The sequence below is a fragment of the Pyxicephalus adspersus genome, chromosome Z (assembly GCF_032062135.1).
Source record: "Pyxicephalus adspersus chromosome Z, UCB_Pads_2.0, whole genome shotgun sequence".
NCBI lineage: Eukaryota > Metazoa > Chordata > Amphibia > Anura > Pyxicephalidae > Pyxicephalus > Pyxicephalus adspersus.
In genome coordinates, this window is record NC_092871.1 from 78,762,835 (window position 1) to 78,785,389 (window position 22,555).

A 22,555-nucleotide genomic window follows, 5' to 3' on the forward strand; every position below is an offset into this window, starting at 1 on the left:
CAGAACTTCAATTCCCACATCATGATTACATGATTTATAAAAATGTTATGTAATACATATGGTGTATGCTTTTGGATAAAACATATCACTTTAAATTTCATTTAATTTATTTGTAGTCCCAGGTAAATATTTTTTTTTTATAATTTGGGATTTGCCCCATGGGTTGATCTTAAATATTGTTCATGTTCTAGTTTTGAATTCTGCAATGATCTCAAATGTATTCTGCAAGCTGACATTTCAAAGGTATTATATTTTCACCATAACAACGCTAAATGTCAGTCACTAGTAAAATACAGGCTTTGTTGGTTAGAGATGCATTGCTTAGAGTGGTGTGGCAGAAATATTAGAAGCAAAATACGAGCCAGTTTTTTTCACGATATTCATACCTTACAGAACAGTCAGTACTATACAGGGTAAAACACAAAAAAGAAAAGTAATTTACAAAGCATCTTCTAGTCCTCAATATGTAAGGGAGGGTTGCACACAATGAAATATGCTACTTGGGAAACAATATGGGTATAATTCAGGTTGTGCAATTATCAGTGCACAAAGGAACAATAGCGAGTGCCAACCATGTAGAAACAACATACAAGAGAGTGCAGTGTACCTTACATGATAACTCTAATAAAATGTGGAAATGATACATAGCACATTCAGATTAAATTTGCCAGGATAGAATGATAAAATCATAGACGATAGTAATAAAACCACACAAGCCAGGGAGGCAATGACCATGGCCCTTGGCACTGCCAGGAGGGCAAAATTGCACTTATCCATATATTGTTATATAAGAGCCATTACACTGGAATATGTATTGTTGGGATTATAAACTGGAAGTGGGACACACAGGTGGATATGGTCATAGGTGCTGAGCCCTGCTGGTAATATCAGCCTCTGTTCAGCCATTACTGAAAGGAATGTCAGGGCCCCACTGTCAGTAATTTATTACTGGGACACACAAGGACCAGCATTGTTTTCTTAGGCACAGGACATCACTTGTAGTAGCAGTTTAAGCTCACCAGTGTACATCATATCCAGTTACGTCTTTGCCACCATCAGCCTGTATTATACAGATTGTTGCAAGAAAAGGCTTGTCCGGAGGCAGGTTAATGCTCTGAAACACTTGGCTGAATACAGCCTGATTCCAGCTGTGTCCTTGCCTGCATCGACCTGCCCCTAGTCAACTTTTCGCCTGCATCAGCCTGCCCCTAGTCAAGTATTTGCCTCCATCAGCCTGTTCTCAGTGAAGACTTTGCCTCCATCAGCCTGTCCCCAGTCAAGTCTTTGCCTCCATCAGTTTGTCCCCAGTGAAGGCTTTGCTTCCATCAGCCTGTCCCCAGTCAAGTATTTGCCTCCATCAGCCGGTTCTCAGTGAAGACTTTGCCTCCATCAGCCTGTCCTCAGTCAAGTCCTTGCCTGCATCAGCCTGTCCCCAGTCAAGTCTTTGCCTCCATCAGCCTGTTCCCAGTGAAGGCTTTGCTTCCATCAGCCTGTCCCCAGTCAAGGCATTGCCTCCATCAGTCTGTCCCCAGTCAAGTCTTTGCCTCAATCAGCCTGTCTCCAGTGAGGGCTTTGCCTCCATTAGCCTGACCCCAGTCAAGGCTTTGCATGCACCAGCCTGTCCCCAGTCAAGTCTTTGCCTCCATCAGCCTGTCCCCAGTCAAGTATTTGCCTCCATCAGCCTGTCCCCAGTCAAGTATTTGCCTCCATCAGCCTGTTCTCAGTGAAGGCTTTGCTTCCATCAGCCTGTCCCCAGTCAAGACATTGCCTCCATCAGCCTGTCCCCAGTCAAGTCTTTGCCTCCATCAGTCTGTCCCGAGTCAAGTCTTTGCCTCCATCAGCCTGTCCCCAGTCAAGTATTTGCCTCCATCAGCCTGTCCCCAGTCAAGTATTTGCCTCCATCAGCCTGTCCCCAGTCAAGTATTTGCCTCCATCAGCCTGTCCCTAGCCAAGTCTTTGCCTGCATCAGCCTGTCCCCAGTCAAGTATTTGCCTCATCAGCCTGTCCCCAGTCAAGTATTTGCCTCCATCAGCCTGTCCCTAGCCAAGTCTTTGCCTGCATCAGCCTGTCCCCAGTCAAGTATTTGCCTCCATCAGCATGTTCTCAGTGAAGACTTTGCCTCCATCAGCCTGTCCCCAGTCATGTCTTTGCCTGCATCAGCCCGCCCCTAGCCAAGTCCTTGCCTCCATCAGCCTGTCTCCAGTCAAGTCTTTGCCTCCATCAGTCTGTCCCCAGTCAAGTATTTGCCTCCATCAGCCTCTCCCTAGTCAAACATTATGCCGTTCCTAAGGTATATCGATTCTGGCATATAGATCTTTGTAATTGAAGGGTAATTCAAAATATTGTTTGTGTTTTGTATATCCTGTTAAAATCTGCTAAATGTTTAGCTGTAATGCATGTAAACTGTGAGAAGACTTGAATATCAGTGACAACATAAGCATTGGCCAGGGGCAGGGTTACCTTAAAAAATCACGGGGCCCTTACTAAATGTTAGACCTGTTACTGCTGCTACATTTTAGTGTACAATGGCAAATAACTATGTACATTTTAAATTCTTGTAATACTAAAATGAAGCTGAATTAAAAAAGTGAAGGTTTGCTGTATTATCTATAGTGAAATCTGGAAATGTTAATTGTGTCTTTGTTTTAAATTCCTCCTGAAAAATATTGGAGAACTGCATAGTAACCTTATAGCTGTAGTGTGAGATCTATAGCTCTGCTGTCTACAATTGCTTTCCTCAGGAGGTTTCAAGTGAGATTCAATGATGCCAGTACTTTGGAGCGCAATGCTATTCTTGCTCGATTCTTTGACATAAGGAAGCAGAACTTTTGCCATTATCTAGATAGGTGACTCCACCTCCACACTCTGGCAGTGCGGAACAAAGGCTGTGTAAAGAAATGAGAAAAGTTCAGCTTCAGGGAAACCAAAGGCAACACTGGTAAATAGTCCATTCTTTTACCCTTTAATCTTCCTTTTTTGGGCACAGCATCTAGAGTTCAGTTCTTTCCAAAGACATAGAAGAGAAAGTTTGCAGGACCTGATTATTATACTGGTATTGTTGTTGTTATTGTAGTCAGAGGTAGCTTCAGGGAGAATTCTGGAATTTGTCCCGGTACAAGTTTCTTCAATCAATAAATGTTTTGCTTCTGTTAAACCAACAACCATTGCAACTTGGCTATATAAAAAAATTCCTCTGTTTTGCTGATACCAGAAAGCTCCTGCATAAGATACAAGCATGGCCTACATTTTCCCATCACTTGATTTTGTGTCCTCTCTCACTGTGAAAGACAGAGGAGACCTGATGTGGACAGGATTGAGAATATCTGACCTGCACAGTAAAGGTTATGCTTAAATCTCCAGATTAATGGCGCTAGTAGAAGGTGTCCTGGTGCACCCAAGGTTTGCTATACTGAAAGCCAGAAGCCTTATAGTCCACTTTATACATTCCAAAGCTTACTTTCTAATTGGCATGAAAAATGTAGATAAAAACTAGTTTCCAATAACTCACCGTCCAGCCTCCGCCATCAGTCGTCATGTCACAATAAACCTGAAATCCAGAGGGGTAGTGAATGGGGAACACAGAGTAGACGCCGTCTTCTTGGTGTCCACTCATCAAGATGTCATAACAATCCCGGGGCTTGGAGCCTACAAGTGAGAGAGTTAAAGTTAGACACCACTAGGCAGAAAGTGATTTCATCCACAAATAAATCTGACTCACTGGCCTGAATAATTCTCTTCCTGGGCAAATGTTTAAATTAACTCATAAAAAATTTCCCTTGAAAATGGTTTGAGCTATTTAGATGACTTTGTTTGTAAGATTTATAGTCCTGTCAAAATGGCAGCACTGGGAGAAGTCAGCGTTCCTGTATTACATGCACAGACAGAGCTGGGAGGGCTGGGAGCTAGACGGTGCTTTCGTGGATGATTGGTGATCATACTATGAGCCTCAAAGAAAACTCTATTCTCTGATTTAGATGGCAATGCTATAATGCCAGGAGTCTAAAGCAAATCCTGAATGTTATAAAGATCTTTAAGCCACCATTGCAAATTAAAACATGCAGTGTGCTGTGGGAAAAGGTGGCTGTGACCACATTGTGCTAATGGAGAAAGGCATAAAATGATATGGCTAAATAGAACCTGAACTTTCTTACTGTTTTTAGAGCTCACATATACCAAATTTCTTTTACTCCACGAATACAGGTAGTCCCCGGGTTAAGGACATCTGACATACGTACCACTTCTAGATACGAACCAGGCTTCCCTGCTCCCTCTTGAGCAGAACGGAGGCTTGGAGCGGGACGGCTGAAGAAATCTTTTGCTAAACACAGCTGAGGTTGTGGGTGATCTTAGGGTGGTGAGCTCTTTCTGCAGCCCCTTGTAACTTTTTAATGGCCAAGACAAACTCTGCAGTTGTTTCTTTTTACATATCAAAGCACTACTTGCTCTAGAAGTTATTGAATGTATAGGCTCCATAAAGTTTTTTTTTGCTTTGTTTGTGATTAACACACAGTGAGGATTTTTACAGTAACTGACACCACCATGCCTAAAATTATGTTGACAAACATATATAATAGTATGCTGACATCTGTCCTAATTGCATTTATTTAAATATTGTACCTGTTCCGACTAAAACATTCAAGAACAAACCTACAGTTCCTATCTCGTATGTAATCCGGGGACTACCTGTAAAGGTAAAGTATTGGTGTGCATAATAAATCTGCATTTCCAATAATTTGGATCAGTTTTTCTCAACCGGGGTTCCATGGAACTTTAGGGTTCCTACAAACATTGCTCGGGCTTCCTTGAACAATGAGCAATTTGTGTCTCTCGGGTCAGTCTAACTAACACCAAAGGTATACTAGGCTATGTAAGAAGCAATCTGACTACCACACTAATATATGGTGAGCTGTGAATATTGTAATATTATCAGGGTTTTCCTGAAGACATAAAAGTTATTTATTGGGTTCCCAAAAGGTCAAAAAAGACTGATTTAGTATCTGAGAAGGAATACAGTAAATACATTTTATGCATCATTTCGTTCACCAACATGGGTCACAATATGGTGGTACTGCTCCAAAACATTCAAACTTTGAATTATTATCTACAAATCATTATTAGAATCATTCTCTATACTACCCTACCCAAGAGTCATTGTTAGAAGCTCCTTAGCAAACCCATTCCCACTTTCTTTAGGTCCATAGTTATGCATTCTTTTTGCAGCCAACAAAGTCATAAGTTCTGAAACTCATTATCCCAAAATTTTGAATGAATGCCATGACAAATTTTCCAGGCTATGGCAGCCATCAATATATTTGCAACCACCCAGCTTTGACATAACACTTTTTTCTATATGGAGACTACTCTTTCAATTTCATATGAAATCTATTTCTACATTACTCATTACCCCTTTTTGATCTTTACTATCTATTCCCACAATAAATGTAACCAAGTGATGCATTAGGTAAAATTTTAATCACAGATGTACTACTGTACGTCTTACCCTACTTCATTTTACAACCATTGTTCATATTATGTCATCAGTGTAATTTATTTCTGCTTCTATATATGGGTGATCAACTATATGTCTTGCCACATAGATGCCATCACTGATTGTACTTATCATTGTTTTCATATCTATACAAATTACTAAAAAGACTACTGTACAAGAAAATTAATTTACCATTTCAGTTACTGTAGATTAGTTTTCAATCTCCTAATTCATTTTTTGCTATTATCTCCTTTTTATATAATCATTGTATTTTTACTGGAACTTTCATAAAATGTATTAAATTAATTCTATTACTACTCAATAAGCAAGTCTTTAGTTTTGGTGCTTTTGCATGGGTCACATCACTGTCATATAAAGTAATTATAAGTAACAAAAAAAAAAACAGCCAATGATTTTAGCCAGGCTGATGAAGGGGACAGCCACCTTCGAAATGTGTTTCTGAAAGTTTGACTTATTAGTTTGGAGAAGGAACACCCATTGCTTGTCCAACTTTGCTTTGTGTTTGTTTTTGTTCATAAAAGTTCCCATTTTTCATTTTAATCTAATACCTTTTGAAAACTAGTGCACTAATTATTTTATGTCTGATGACTTGGATTTATATTTTGGTTTGCACTAGCAGCATGACATTGATTTGTAAAGATTGGTTTTACATTTTGTATCGAAACTGATTACCTTTCATTTGCATGTACTTTTATATTTTTTATTTTATTTATTTATACCTCTGTAGAGCTCTCCTTTTCTATATATAAATATATATATATATATTATAATTAAATCTTTATTGAGTTAATTCCAGGTACAGAAATAAATCACATTTATAAATAGCAAAATGTACAAGGTAATAAACAAAGGAAAACAACAACAGCAAAGGCAAGTATGAACAATATTTTGAAATGTGGCGCACCCAGAACATCTCAGAAACCATTTTTTACATGTATACAGTTACAAATAAAGAATGGAGGAAAGAGAAGAGGGGAGGGCGATGGTAAGGTAATGGGAAAAGGGAGGGGGTTGGCACAAGTACAGTAAAAACAGAAACATTTATAATACACAACAAATTGCAATTAGTACTTTCTTTGATATGAATTGAACTTTTAAGCATGTGACTACTGGGAGGAGAGGGCAGTAAAATCGGGAGTGGTACGGAACTGAATCCAGTAAAACCAAGTACAGGTAAATTTTTTGGAAGTTCCCAAGTCTGTGGACATCAGGTCTTCCATACGATATATATCTGTAACTTTGCCCAAGCCATTGTCCAACTGATGGTGGTGTTTCACTCTTCCAACATGAAGAAATGCAGGCTTTAGCTGCGTTCAAGAGGTGACATGGTAAAGAGAATATATATTGTTTTTTGTCATGTTAGAAATGTGCAACAACGCCAATTCTGGTCTACTCCTTATATTTATAGATGTAAGGTCATAGGTAAGTTTCGCGACTGCTTCCCAAAAGGGTGCAAGTTTAGGACAATCCCAAAATATATGAAGTAGGGAGCCATGAGCTGCCTTACATCTCCAACAAGTAGTGTCTACATGAGGGTTTATTTTTGCCAGCTTAACCGGCGTTCTGTACCATCTACTGAGTAGCTTGTAATTGATTTCTTGATACTTATTGCTAAGCTTTATAGCCAAAGTGTAACATCATCTCCCGTTGCTCGTCTGTGAATTTGAAACCCAAGACCTCTTCCCATCTAGTCACAAATACTGGAGTATCTCCATACATTGGCAAGATGAGGACGCTAGATGCACATGACAGTGAACCTGCAACACCTGTTTGAGAGTTGCACAGTAATTCTAAAGGCTATAAATATATATTTAAACATTGGTATTTTTTTATATTGTGATTTTTTATTAAATACAGAGCGTTAAAATTTTCTGTCACACAATATACTTTATTTACTACACCACAGGTGACAATCTAATGGATTCATAAAAACCTCAGGAAAATATTTTTTAACAAGCGAAGCTTCTATTAAATCTGCCTTCTTTGTCCACAGGATATAGAGCTAACACTTTTTTCAAAGCCTACATTTAAAGAACTTCTTTACCATAATCAGTTGGGATAATGAAAACTTTGATCAGAGATGTATTTATACAATATAGAAAATACATTACAGGGGTCAGAAATATGTAATGTACAGAGCGCGCAGGGGTCAGGAATATGTCATGTACAGCCTTAAGTGCTATATATTGCATTCCCCTGACCACTGTGCTCTTTGTGGTGTTTTGTACTTTGCACAATCTTGACCTCGGTGGTCAAGAGTACTTACAACAAAGAACAGTTTTCTAGTATATATAAAGTACAGCCCTGCTTACAGAGCCCGAATAATCTGTCAGGAACAAATCAGCCACCCTCTACAACCACAGACTAATCTCTCATTCCTAGGCAAAATTGACCTAAGCAATTACTCCCTTCCAATCCCCCCCTAAAAATCATACTCAGTAAAAAGTCTCCACCACAATAATCAATCCCTCATCAAACAAAACATAACTATCTACCCCCAATCAAAAATGTCCACTGAACATAAATCCCCACACCAAACTAAAACCTTGCCTCACCGCTCCATGCAAAAATTCCCTCTTTCAAAAGCAGTAAAACTGAAAATGTGTTCTAATGCTCCACCACTCTATTTAAAGCTTAAAAAGCTGGAATTATTTCCACTTATAGTTCAAAAACAGCTACTCTCTAGCCCTCTGCCCAGGAGAATGTAGAATTGGGAGATGGAGGGGCTTTGGGATTTATCACATGATGAGCTCCGCTGCTTTGCAATGTTCTGTCAGTCTAACAGTAGAATCATCATTAGAGGAAGACATGGATGACCACCTCAGTGTTCCTTTGTTTCTTTGTTGTACAATCAGTAGGCTAGGAAAGGAGAGATGACTTAATAACCAGAATTATATCTAACAACTTGTTTTCTTTCCCAAGGACATAATGTATAACTGCATCTGTATTCCTCTCCATATATATTATACATGTTCATAAAAAGGATCATGCCATTTTGTTTCAAAATGGTCCCAGCAGTTGATCTGAATTGAAATTTCTGGTGTGGCTGCCTCGCGACTAGAATCTTTTAGAGCTAGATATCATTTCTTTCACCTTGCCGATAACTACAAAAAACTCAACATCATTTGGCCTTTAATAACACCTCCAATGCACAGTATAACTATATTGTAAGTGTGAATTGTCTTCTAAATGAATATCCTAATCGGGGCTTATTTCATAAAGTAGCTGAAAGGGAATTTGCCAGAGGCCCACCAAGAAAGTTTCCACTAAGGGATGTGTTGCCAAGGAAGCAATGTTTTAAAATAACTCATATCTCAGCCCCTTAAGGCCTAGAAAGACAAGTAACGTTTTTTTTTTAGAGGGGAGAATCTTCTCTTTCATGTTGAATATTCTAGGTCAACCCAGTCCTTAAAAACAAGCATTTTAACTCTTTGGAGAACACTAATTTAAGTCAAAGCTACTTACTGAGCTCTCAGTGATTATTAAATGTTCCTTTACACAATGTGAAATTCCCAGATGTGTTTTAATTATAATCTGTGCAACCTAATCCATGATGAACATGACTAGCTGCCCAGAGGAAACTCTGCAATGGTTGCAATACTGATTTTTTTGGCACAATATGGGGAAAGGCTGCTGGAATCACACCCATATGGGGTTGGTGGAATGCTGCTGCTGCTACCAATCTGACTGCTTGTAATTATGCCGCTATTCTCTTATTTTCTTTTTTTTTTTGTCTTCCCAATCTGCAATTCTGCTTGGTCTTTTTAATACCCCTTTTGTACCTGTCCCTTCTTTTTTCCTAGGTCTTACTAGTGGTTATATACTATTAATAAATTCATAATAAATGTGTGCTCTTGTTTCTGTTTTCTTTAATTTTTGTTGAGGTCAATCCTGTTGTTCCTGCTTTGGATTAACCCTTCTGATCCAGTTCCCTTGCTTGTCCAGTGTTTGCTTTTGGCTACTGATCCTCTGCCATGTATCAAGAGCTATGCAGTATATTTGGACCATTGTTTATCCTAGCTAAACTTGTCTCCTTATTCTAATATCTATGTACTGGGGGCTCTAACTAACTACCCCCAGCTCTGACTGCACATTAAGCCAAAATGTTTTAATTTTTTTCAATGTGGATAGACATGAAAACTGTTTCTATAATCTTTATTCTTATCATTGATTTTGTCTCTAATAGCAAAAAATAAAATAAAATAAATAAGGTATGGACTGCACAGTTGGCTCAATGGCTAGCATTCCTGCCTTTGAAGCTTTGGGTCCCAACTAAACTTGATCCCAGTTTTGAATCTTGGCCAGGACACTATCTGAAAGGAGTTTTGCCTGGGTTTCCTCCAGGTACTCTGGGTTTACTTAGCTAGGAATGCAATACAGGAAAAACTATCCATAAATCTTGCAATATTTAGGAGACACAACCAACGGCTCCCCTATAACACTAACTGTTCCTGCTGCTCATAACAGACAACTACTACAGCTGGTGGACAGAATAGATTCAATGGCCACTAAGTCTACAAAAATTACTGCACATCTCAATCTTGCTGAAAATATTTTTAGTGGATTTAAGGAATCATGGCATTGACACAATTCAATTCTTTTTGTATATATAGGAAAATCAAGTAAGTCTGCAATTGCAACTTGCCATCTTATTCCTTGCCCTCTTTTTTGCATTTGTACAGATTTCTACTGTGGTCATGAAAGGTCCTGCTAGCAACCCCTACAGACAATTAGATTTTTGTATCAAAGAAAGCATCCAACTTTGGATGAGCATTATTGTCTCACCAGGAGGAACTACAAGCATGAACTTCTAGGGATATTTAATGTATGGTTTTGCCCATTCTCTTCCTTCAGCAAATTTCTACTTTTGCCTACTCACCCATAGCACAAAATAGGTCTGAATAGGTCACCAACACGAGAAAAACACCTTAAATTACCATGGCAGTTTACCAAGAACTGAAGAAGACATGGCAGTATAAAAATTAAACTGTATAAAATGCTTCATTTTTTTGCAGTTCATCACCATGCAATGATCAGAATAAACAATGACTTTTTCTAGTACACAGAACACACTATCATCACTTTCTGTAAATAGTGTCATCAGTCAGGGTTGTAGAAGAAGTAAGTAAATGGGACTTTTCAGACTTCTGAACTTACAAGTGACGAGATAATGGTTGAACTGCCACAGCAAATTATGTGCGAATAGCGATCTAGATCAAGTTGAGTGACCTAGGTTACTGCTTATTATGGATATTCTTTCGGACCCTTTTTTTTGGTCCCCATTATATACTGGACCCTACAACAACTGCTGCAGCTGCTAAAGTGGTCCCTATACCACTGCTCCATTCTAACCTTTTTGTGGTGTTGGATTGAGTGGAAAGGATTTTAGATCTTTGCCAGAATCTTACTGCTTTATGTACTTCATTGGGTAAATGTACCTTCCATTCCTGTTCCATTTTAACAACAAGAAAACAAGAAAAAATCTTTCTAGTTTTTTCTTTCTTAAACCAAAACTCAAAAGAGTTTATTATCTGACCTGTATTTATGGGCAAATGTTTTTTTTATTTTTGTGGCAATTGTTTTGTAAGATCTGTTTTATATTTTAGGTAATATTGCCATTTTATGCTTTAAATGCTTGCGCTGTCATTTTCACTCCATATTTATTTAGCACTCCAAAGCTGAAAGAAAGATAACATCCAACAGGCTAGGACTTTTGTTGTCAAAAATGCCTTTTATTGATTGTTTGTCATCTACACACTACAGATAATCACAATTTTTTTGTGCAGATCAAAAATCAGACTTTGTATGAATACCAGTAGGAAATAACTTTGTTTTGCAAGCTTTTAGCAGACTATTTTTTAAGCATGATTCACAAAATGCAATGAACAATTCTGCCTTTGGTTTTGCAGTCCTGTCTTCCATGTCTCCAGTCTTAAAACTGTCTTTTGCAGCAAAAAACAATGTTTTAAGTGTCTCTCTGGCTGTGACTTTATTTAAAAAAGTGAAATAGTTCATAGAGCAATGAATTTACCTATCTGTATCTATATAAGCCATTAGCTGACTGTGTCGCATGAACTGTAAAATGAAAAAAGAATGCATTACATTATCTGTGGCAGCTAGCAATTACTCAGCGGTCATAAATACTCAGCTTTAAAGACGCAGTATCATTCTTCCCAGAGGACCATTAAATGGTTTGCTAAACTGCTGTAGCTAAATTGCCTGTTTGTGGCAAAACAAACTCCGCAGCATATCAGTTAGAATGAAGTACATCTGCCACCACATGTCACGTTAGGTTTTTTATTTCCCATTCTCAGAAGTAAACAAGCAGGAATCCTAACACAAAATGTATATTTTCTTGTTGGTTACTGGTGTTCAGTGAAAATGGGAACATTTTTCAGAGATAATTTCACAAAAAAATTGGCACTGTTTTATAGTTTTAATATTATCACAGATTCGTGTTATTCTCCACTTACTCACAAAAAGATTTTTCAGTGATTTAGAAACCTGAGTTGGGAGCAATACGCAAACTATCTCTGTTAACCTCAACTTCTAAAAATTCTGGTGGTCCTGCTGATCCAATAGCTTCATTTCTTACACAGTCACTGGATATGAACAATCATGCAGATAAGGAGTTGTAACATTAATTTGAATTCACAAGCTGTAAACTTGTTTCAGTTTGAGATTCAGAAGAACTGACAGCTGTTTTAGAATAAAGCCAGCTATGACATGTTTCCTATAACTCTTACCAAAGGTTCCAAGGGCTGCTTAGACCATGGTCTTATCAAAGATAAGGTTTTTCAGGAAGGTGCTTTAATAGCTACTCACAGAACTAAACTTGTTTCTATCTTATCATCACCTTAATGTCCACCTTTTGGAACAGCTTATCTTAGACTTCAAGCAACCTGCAGCTCTTCTGTGGAAGTTAATGAGCTGAGATCTATAAATCACGACTCTTCTTTTATAAGCTGCACCAAATATACCCAAATCTGGCAGATATTAGTGGTTTGTGCACAACCCAATGAGAATGATGGTACAAACAAAAGACATGCATTAGGCCCCCAGACTACTGCATTTCCACTCAGTGGGGTGAAGAACTCATACATGTGTAAGTTATCAGTAGAAAATGTCTAAACCAAGCTGGCCATGAACACTGGCCATGAATGCCTGTATTATAAATTATCAGTAGAAAATGTCTTGGCCATGAACACTGGCCACGAATGCCTGTAATATAAGTTATCAGTTGTTAATGTCTAGACCAAGCTAGCCATGAACACTGGCCACGAATGCCTGTATTATAAGTTATCAGTAGAAAATGTCTAGACGAATGCCTGTATTATAAGTTATCAGTAGAAAATGTCTAGACCAAGCTAGCCATGAACACTGGCCACGAATGCCTGTATTATAAGTTATCAGTAGAAAATGTCTAGACCAAGCTGGCCATGAACACTGACCACGAATGCCTTTATTATAAGTTATGAGTAGAAAATGTCTAGACTAAGCTGGCCATGAACACTGGCCACGAATGTCTGTATTATACGTTATCAGTAGAAATTGTCTAGACCAAGCCTGATTATGAGTGGTAAGCGGGAAGAATGCCTCTTACATCCACAAAACCCTAGTTGAGAAACACTGATCTATGGGTTTCCTTTAGTTGGGTGAGTTTACCTTTTCCCTAAAGAATCTCTTTGATGTCTAGCCAGGGAAACTTGTGTAACAACTCTTGGAAACACTATATATCATCTGGTAAGCCCTACTGAAGGTAAAGCCATACCGCCATGTGAATACTCTTTCTGTAAGTTCAAGATTTAAGAAGGAACCTCACTACAGATCAAGCACTATGTCCATACATTAACGAAGGACTTAGTCTTCCCTGCCCCCCCTCATTTAAAAGAATGGGAGGGCCTTCACAAAGAGGACTGATATTCAGAATCTGCACACAGAAACAGTCTCCCCTATGGCGAAACATAATTATATTGAAGCAGTGGGAACGGGTCTTGGGCAGTGAGCTCCCACTTGATCTGTGGAAAATTACATGGCAGCAAGCACAGAAGATTTCCTTCTGCACTATATACAGGAACAAATACATATAAAATCCTAATGTAGTGGTATCTTACCCTAGGGGTATTACACAAGATATAACTCAGCAACAGCAAACTCTTCTAGTCACGTCCACGTATCCATTCCTACTAGCGAATGGTAAATTACTTTTTAGTATAAATGTTTAGGATATCCATTACATTAGATTTGTTGACCCACCTACTCATTTTATGTTATCTTTCCACACCTAGCAAATGATTAATGACTAATATATTTACTGTGGCTAGATGCCTCATTGCGCAAATTTGGAGCTTGGTATCGCCCCTGACATGCTCGGTCCTCTTTACTCGTATCAAAGACGGGCAACTCATGGAACAGTTGACAGCCCGGATGTGTGATTGCCTAGATAAGTTTAATAAAATCTGGGCTGCATTGGATATGTACGTAATGCCACATCCTCAGATTTTTGACATATGAAGTTTAACTCATACACACATACCGAAGCAGGGTATCAGCTGAGGGAGATGTCATCTTCCAGTTGGGCTCAAGATCCAGTTATTTAATTTACCTTCTACTAATTTACCTTCTACTATCTTGCCCCCCCTACTTCCTCCCCCCAAGGTTTTTGTTTCCCATGAGTGTGAAGTGAAGTATTCTCCAAGATATATACAGATATGCAGATGATTTTTTCCTGTTAAAAATAATAGTATTGTTGGTAAAATTAATGGAGGTTTTCCTATACAAGAGCCATGAGGTCAGATATTTGGAGAATATATTGAATTGAGTTGAAGTACCTCTTATATGTAATATATAATGGATATGATTGTACCAAATGGCATCTCCTCATAAAATTTTATGTTGGTGTCATCTAATAAAGAATTATTTACTACGTGCAGAGTCGGGACCATCTCTACAGATTCACTCCTCAACGCTAAAAAACTGCATGAATAATGACTGCCTCCCTCCTCTTTGGACTATCTCATCAGATTGTGATACCTTACCCCATTGACTTGTATAATTGTTATATATAATTGTTCAATAAAAATACATTTAAACAAAAAAGGAACCCCAAACAAGCAAACATTGTTTTTAGGCATATTTATTTGGCTTTGCTTTCGTATGTGATCCATTAATCTCAGCAGATACCTGCAACCTTTCTCTAATGAAAAAGGTACACATGTTTTTCATAGGTAAAGCCACCTATTCAAATTAATGCACTGGTAATGTGATAGATGGTTCATGCAACATTTTGACAACCCAGTGAAACACAATGCACAGCGGTACATTACCCATGCATTGCGGAGTGCTGCCACCGCATGTGCTTTTGAGTTGTGTTGCATTAGTAAGTTACCATTCTAAAAAATTGCCTTTGCAAGTCACTAACATGCTTATACAAATGCCTAATTAGAAAAAATGTAAGTGGGTATAACAAGCCCTTTTTCTTTGGACCAAGAAGAACTTGCAAAGGGCATATATGCATTTATACAATGCTCAGGCTTAAGAAGAAAAAAAAATTCAAGCTTTGATGATGTATGAGAATGAGTAATTAGGTCAAAAATAGCTCAATGGCCTTTTCCAGGGTTAATGTGTATGCCCAGTTCTTATTTTAGGGTAGTGTGGGGAAGGATCAACACACTGTCATGTTTTTCCTGCTATTTAGAAATGCATTACAAAATGTTTGGTTAACTAAAGTGACAGTTAATGTCTCAGTGGTTTACCCAACAGGATGTGAGGGGAATATTCTACCAGCAACACAGACCAGTATAGCAATGTTTTCTTTTCATATAGTAAGAGAAGAATTGAATACAACAATTAACATGTTTGTACTTTTTGTGTCCCTGTTGCAAAATTTTAGTTCCTGACAGCTAAAATCACGGTCGCTCTTAGAGACTGAAAAGGAAAATCTCTGTAATAGACAGGGGTTACATTTCTTTCCCACTCTGTACACAAATGAAATGGAACCAGAGTTGTAACATCAGCATACGGCCAGGAAACTAACAATTGTAGAATGAGAAGTCATAAATTGCAAAGAAAGTTATCTTTGCTAGGGTAAGCAGACCCACAAATAACTCTTTGATTTAAGACTAGACATATACTCATCAGCTGTCATCCGGTACTCATCATCAACTGTCATCCGGTCAACGCAGCTAAGATGAAAATAAATTGTTGTAAAAGCATATTTTAACTTTTTGTTGCTGCTTGAAAAAAAAAACCTTTCTGTTCCTCATCAGATATTACCTAATTTGCCTTTAAAGTAATAGTTATTATTAATGTAAGCTACTGCAGATGCTCACTAGATACTTGAGTACATATGGAGATTAGAGGCCAACACATTAATAGTAATGATGCATTCCAACTATTTATCTGCACCAACATTTGATCCCAATCTGGGTGGGAACAAAAACTTAACCCTAGTGCTAAATATGTCATCCTGTTTTCTCCAATATTTGTGTGCATGTGTTATACAATCTTGTAATTTACAGCAGACCTTGCAATGAAAATTGTTATTGAAACAGCCGAAAGTGCATTGCGGTCTGCAAGTGGTAATAAATACCCAAAATGTGAATAGAACATAACCATTGCATATATTTAATAAAATATCTAAGCTGTTTTATATACCATACACGTAACTTTACACAGGCTCAACAGTTTTTGAGCTCTTGTTTGCATTCAGTTGCAGTGTGGTTCTTGAAAGTGGCATATTGCATTTGCCCATTAAGTTGCTTTTTCCCCTATAGAGTAAGAGCTTTGCTGCCACTGCAAATGCAAGGGCAATGTGTGGAAAAGAGTTAACCTGTAGTGTGGTTTGCTATTTGTCAGGGAGTGGCTTACCAAGCAATTTGCATCCACTGAAAATGTAAAAAGAGTTTGGTCTTCCTCTTTCTAGCACAATATTTTGTACACTCAGACCTGAGTCCATAAACACATTATCACTGGGTGCTGAAAATGAGAAATAAAAAGTTTTACCTGCTGGGATGTGTGAATGATATTGGGCCTCCGTAGACTTAAAAAATATGGCACATATCTGTATTGGAAAACAACTGATAAGATGCTATATTTCTCAAAATGTAGATGTTTATGTGTGGATTTCATTCATGTATAGTCTGCTTTAACTCTTTTTATAGAATGTTAAGCACCACTTTAATAAAGGAAACTGAAACGTGTAAGTTTAGGGAACAATAGAGTCAAGTGCTCCGTTGTAGTCAAATAAAAACGGCTTGTCCACCTCTCCTTGAGTTCCCCTTCCGTGCCTCGTAATTACCTGAAAGAACATTCTATTAACGTTTAAGCCTTTCCATAACAGCTAAATTATTTCAACCTAAAAAAAATCAATTGGAACTGAAGCTGTCTCCTGCAGGGTGAGCCCAATTGTCTGCTCAGGGTTTTTCTATTGTTGGCTAAAGTGAGTGACAAATTGGGAGAGCACATTATAAGATTTGCAGCATGGAAAGGTGGCAATGTTTTTAAAATGCCCACAAAGAAAGAAACTCACTCAAGTCATCTCCGACCGGCCACCGCCGCACATCTCCTCATTAATTTCCATGTGTTTGCCAAACAAGACAAAACATGCAGGCTGTACTAGAGTAACATACTTTTTTTTTTAGATAAAACCTTATTAACCCAAGAGCTCCAGCATCCCAACAAACAAAAACTCCTCCAATTATGTATTTTGCACTGGTAAAGGGTTTGATGCTAGAGGTTAAATGTTATCTTTTCCCCTTTAGTCACCTCTTTACAAATCAAGGTTCAATACTTCCTATGTGCTTCTCTAAAAGTGTTCTTTAAATGTCAATTCACATTAAAAAACACACATAATAACTAATATATGAGATTACTCATAGATTGCAATTAACTTGGTACTTATTTGATGTGATGGTTGCATTTGTTTTCATTTTTCAAGCTAAAATAAAAAAAGCCTGTTGAAAAATGCAAATGTTTTTGTCTCTTACTGTGAGCTAAACAAATCTCGCTGTGCCCCATGTAAGAAGTTGAACAAAGGCAGACATGTTTCATCCTAAGTTCATCCTAAGTGACAACCATGGTCCCCCCCCCACACTTACAGTTAAGGAGTGTAGCCATAGAATGTGTGTTGTTTACAAGATTAACTAGTGAAGTAAGAGAAAAAAGCCTGCCAAAGAAAACTAATGCAGCTCTTACATGTAAGTATTGACAGGCTGCAAATATTCTAGGGTTCAGATAAGCTTAAGGGAAACCCTTTCGTATACCAATGTATTCATCAGCCATAATTCCTGGAGTATTTTGCTTTGCCTTGTGACTGTATCTACTTATAAGCTGTTTTTATATATTTTAATTTTTTTGTATAGTAGTTGCATTATTTAGTTTTTATAGGAATAAGTGGTAGAATACCATTGGGCAGCCTTTCTCAATCTCTTACCCTTGAGGAACACTTGAAATAATATGTCTCATTAACCTCTATCGAAACCAATTTCTTTAGGGGTCAATACATAAAACCCTCCTAAATTGGTTACCAGTGGAAAGAATGGGACCCTAAACTGGTGATTAGAACACCATTATAGACATCTAAAAACCCCATAAGAATCGTACAGCTGGCACTACAAAGTGGTGTTAGGATAGACCTATGCATGTATCATCGAATGAAAGGTCACTGGAACCCTGGTTGAGAATGGCTACCATACTGGATGGTAAGTATATATAAATTATTGGCAATATTGCAATAGTTATAAAAAGTCTTACCATTGGTGCATCCACGAGACTTGGTACTTCTGGCTGGTACCCGTACAAGATCCCCCTTCCCACGGGATCGGCCATGATCTCTTTGAAGGTTGTCCAGTACTTCACCGACCGAGCTGACCAGTTGGGCTACATGACTTTGACCCTCGGAGAGTAACTGTCAGAAAACAAGACATAAGATGCTGTAAGGTTTACTAAATAATGACAGAATATGGAATTTTTTTTGAAACAAAGTTATATATCATATTCAATTACAACACAAGTTATTTGGTAATTAAATGTAATTAAAGATGACCTTTCAATTTCAATCTTTAGCTGATGAATTTTTTGAAAACTCAAATGTTGCTTTTGTGCAATATGGGAGCTTAGAAAATGTATTTCCTGCTGTATGATTGTGTATGATTGTTCTGTGGTTTTGTGAAAAATCCTGCATTGAGCTACATGTCTAAAAAAGGCTTCTGCTGCAATATGAAATACATTTTCATACAGGTATTTTCTAAGGCTCATCCATGCCTGATGGGTCCCTAGCCAAACAGTTTTTTTCTCACTACTCTGACATTGGTTTAAAGGTGGGTATAAAAGCAAATAATAAAAAAATTCAATTTAATTCTACAAAAATTGTGCTAAAATCTGTGCAATGTTTATGGTTGAGGAAATTTTAAAAAACTGCAGTTACACAGTTTAGTCCAGCATTTGTTGACCTTTTTAACTTGGGGGAACCCCTCCCTTGAAATAACTTTCAGGTATTCAAGGAACCCCTTCTATAATCACTTTATCCACAAGTCACATTACATATGATATTGGGATGGTCATTGAGAAGAATACTTTGCTGGTCAGTAAGAAGAATGTCATCCGTACAGATAGCCAAAAAGAACACTGGTGTCAGTGAAACTGAATTGAGAGGCACAAATATTTCATTGCTTAAGGACCCCTAGCAAACTTCTGGAGGAACCCTACTTGAGAAACATTCAAAGATCCACTCAACCCTTTTAAATGGAAAATGAAAAAGCATTAGATCAGGTTCTCCCTCTGTCAGACTGTCTATTAGATTTAGAGACCAACATAGTGGTGTCAATGGGAGATCAACCATGGAAGTTTAGGTTGATTTTAAGATGGCACAGGTATTCTCTAAAAGGGCAACCTGAACAGCAATTAAGGAGCATGAACAAGGGTATTTTCTCTACTCCCTTCTTGTTCTGGTGTAATTTTGGATTTTCTCTAACTTTCTCTAAAAGTGGTCACCAGGACAAATAAAGGGGGGAATCTCACCAATAAATTTACAGGAAAGAAAAACAATGAAGAAGACCTGTCTTTCTGTATCCCTTATGGTCAAGAGAACCAGAGGTCTAAAACCATAAATCACTTTTCGGTCTATAGTTTAAGGTAGCCTTTCTTAACCTTTTAACCCCTGTAAACCCATAAATATATTTTTCAGGTCTCCGAGAACCCATACTAGAACAAAAAATGTCTAAAAATTTGGTGACCAGTGGTGGCTAGAATGGTGGCTAGAATAACACATTTATGGAACCCTAAAAACATTCTTGGAGTCATGCATCTGGCTCTACCAAGTGCTGAACATCAAATGGCAGGTCAATCAGCCAAAGTTCGAGAAAGCCATGACAACCTTTGGAGAAACCCTGGTTGAGAATGGCTGTTTTATTGTCACCTATTAGGACAATTTTGCTAACATTTGACCAATATACTTTTGCTAGGTTACTCAATTATGCAGAACTAAAGAGTAGATGAAGATCTGACGAGCATAGATATTGGGCATTTGCTGATGGGTTCCCTTTAGAAAAAGACAGTTTTGGTTACTTCCTTTAATGATGACACACTTTGCCATTTGTAGCAGTTGTAATTTACTACTGATTACTTTCCCTGTACTCTATGCAGTAACAAGTTGCAGGCTGGCAACAATTATCAATTCAAAAATAACCTTTGAATTGAATGACATGATTGAACAACAAATTTGGTGGTCCTTAATCCTCCTAGCTTGACTTTTTAACTCAGGAAATATGGAAATTAGGCTTTTTATACCTAAAAAGCACATTTTCTGAAATCTAAGACTCAGTAGAATAAAAAGATTTAAATGTTGCATCATATTTGAAATACTGTGTAAATACAAATTTGGGGAAAGTTACGGTTGAAACGATGGCTCTGATGACGGGGTGTTCTTGGCTAGTGCCAAATATTGCTGGTAGTGAGTAAACACCAGGCTATAAATCAAACCTCTATAATATAAATATATATAAAAATTTATATAGTTAGCTAGTCCATCAAGTTCAACCTCTAGGGACAAAGTTGATCCAGAGGAAGGGAAAAAAATCATTATAAATCCCAGTTCAATTTGCCCCAACAAGGGAAAAAGATTCTTCCTGCTCCTATGAGGTAATTGGATGTTCCCTTGATCAACATTGTCTGGTGTTATTCCTTTAATACTTTAATCCCCAGTGTTATTCTGTGCTTCAAGAAAAGCATCCAATTTTTTCCTAAATCAATCTATAGATCGTACTGAAACTACTTCCTGAGTTATTTACTTTAATAATTCCTACAAAATTGCTCATGTGACCTAGCCCATAATGTAATCAGTTCAAAGAGCCTGGGTTATGAAGAAAATAATAGGTGCCATGTACATGCCCAGCAAAAAATTCTCCGTGTTTTCCATCTAGGTATACCTGCATTTCTACAAAATTATATTTTGCAGCAGACATTACACAAGTTCCTTCTTGTTTCTGTCCAATTAACGTAACTACTTCCCTAAGTATTGAAATGTATTGGCAGTGATTTCTAAATGTGTTTTACTGCTTTTCACACAAAAAATTTATGCTTGTAAATATGGAAAAACAAATTCATTTGTTTTGAATAAAATTTCACTTTACTAAAACATCACATAAAGCAAATTTATTCTGGGTTGCAGCATTCCATTGAATTACAAATGTTAATTCTGTTACCATCACACATTTTATAGTGTCTACAAAGTTGTACATAGTCCATAGTCATGTCACTAGCTGTCCCTCAAAGGAACTCACAATCTAATGTCCCTACAATAGTCATATTTCATTAACACAGTCTAAGGTAAATTTTTTTTGCACTGAGCCAATTTACCCAACTGCATGTTTTTGAAAGTGGAAGGAACCTGGAGTACAACACAAAAAATGTAGTGTGTTATTGTGCATTTTTATTATTATTATTATTATTAACCACCCGACCATTAAGCCCGACCTTGGTACGGGCTTCAAAAAGTTACAATTATCGATAAACCCGAACTTTTCTCACTGTATGAAAATACAGTGAGAAAAGTTTGGGTTTATCGATCACTTACCTGGTCCCGCTGCGATCGTCCATCCGTCGTGTTCCAGCGTTGTCCTCCAGCGTCGGGTGTCCTCTCCGGAAAGAAGAAGCCGGCCGGCTTCTTCTCCCTCCGTGCGTGATGACGTCGGCGCGTGTGCGGGAAATTCAAACTGAAACTCATTCAAACACATTTTGTATTGGATTGGATACAAACTCCTGTATCCAATCCAATACAAAATAATTCAAAATAAATACAAAGTATGTAATTGGTAAATTCAAACTCTCATTTTGTATTGTATTGGATACATGATTTACATGATTTACATGATTGTGTGTTTCAAACATTTTTTATATTCATGATATCTACTAGAACCCTGTTCGGACATATTTCTGTAAGTTACAGGTCTACAATTTAAAAAAAAAAATTTCATGAAAAACAGTGTACCGCTTTTGGAACAGAAATCTAGACATCAGTGTAACGCCCAGGTGGTTAATAATATATTATTAATATTAATAATAAACAGGATTTATATAGTGCCAACATATTACGCAGCGCTGTACATTAAATAGGGATTGCAAATGACAGACTAATACAGAGAGTGATACAGGAGGAGAGGACCCTGCCCCGAAGAGCTTACAATCTAGTAGGTGGGGGAATTTCACACACAATAGGATGGGAGATATGTAGTGGTGGGAAGTAATGATGGTTTCAAAAGACAGAAGAAGATGGGTAGGCAAGTTTGAAAAAAATGGGTTTTGAGTTCTCTTTTAAACGAGTAGAAAGTAGGAGCAAGCCGAATAGGACGAGGAAGACCATTCCAGAGAGTTGGGGTAGCTCTAGAAATGTCTTGCAGTCATGCATGTGATGAGGTTATGAGTGAGGAAGTCATTAGTAGGTCATTGGATGAGCGGAGAGAGCGGCTGGGGGAGGATTTTTTTACCAAGTCAGAAATGTAAGCGGGACAAGAACTGTGGAGGGATTTGAAAGCAAAGCACAGGAGCTTG

General features: G+C 37.8%; 1 protein-coding gene across 4 annotated transcripts in view; it reads right to left on the reverse strand.

The window, feature by feature from the left end:
• Positions 1-22,555, reverse strand: part of FIBCD1 (fibrinogen C domain containing 1) — a 141,768-nt gene that overhangs the window by 34,675 nt on the left and 84,538 nt on the right. For all 4 annotated transcript variants that reach the window (XM_072430264.1, XM_072430268.1, XM_072430266.1 and 1 more), the window contains exons 4-5: positions 18,263-18,416; positions 3,509-3,645 (exon numbers count right to left, since the gene is read on the reverse strand). In XM_072430264.1, coding sequence (XP_072286365.1) covers positions 3,509-3,645; positions 18,263-18,416 — 291 coding nt within the window. The remainder of the gene's footprint in view (positions 1-3,508; positions 3,646-18,262; positions 18,417-22,555) is intronic.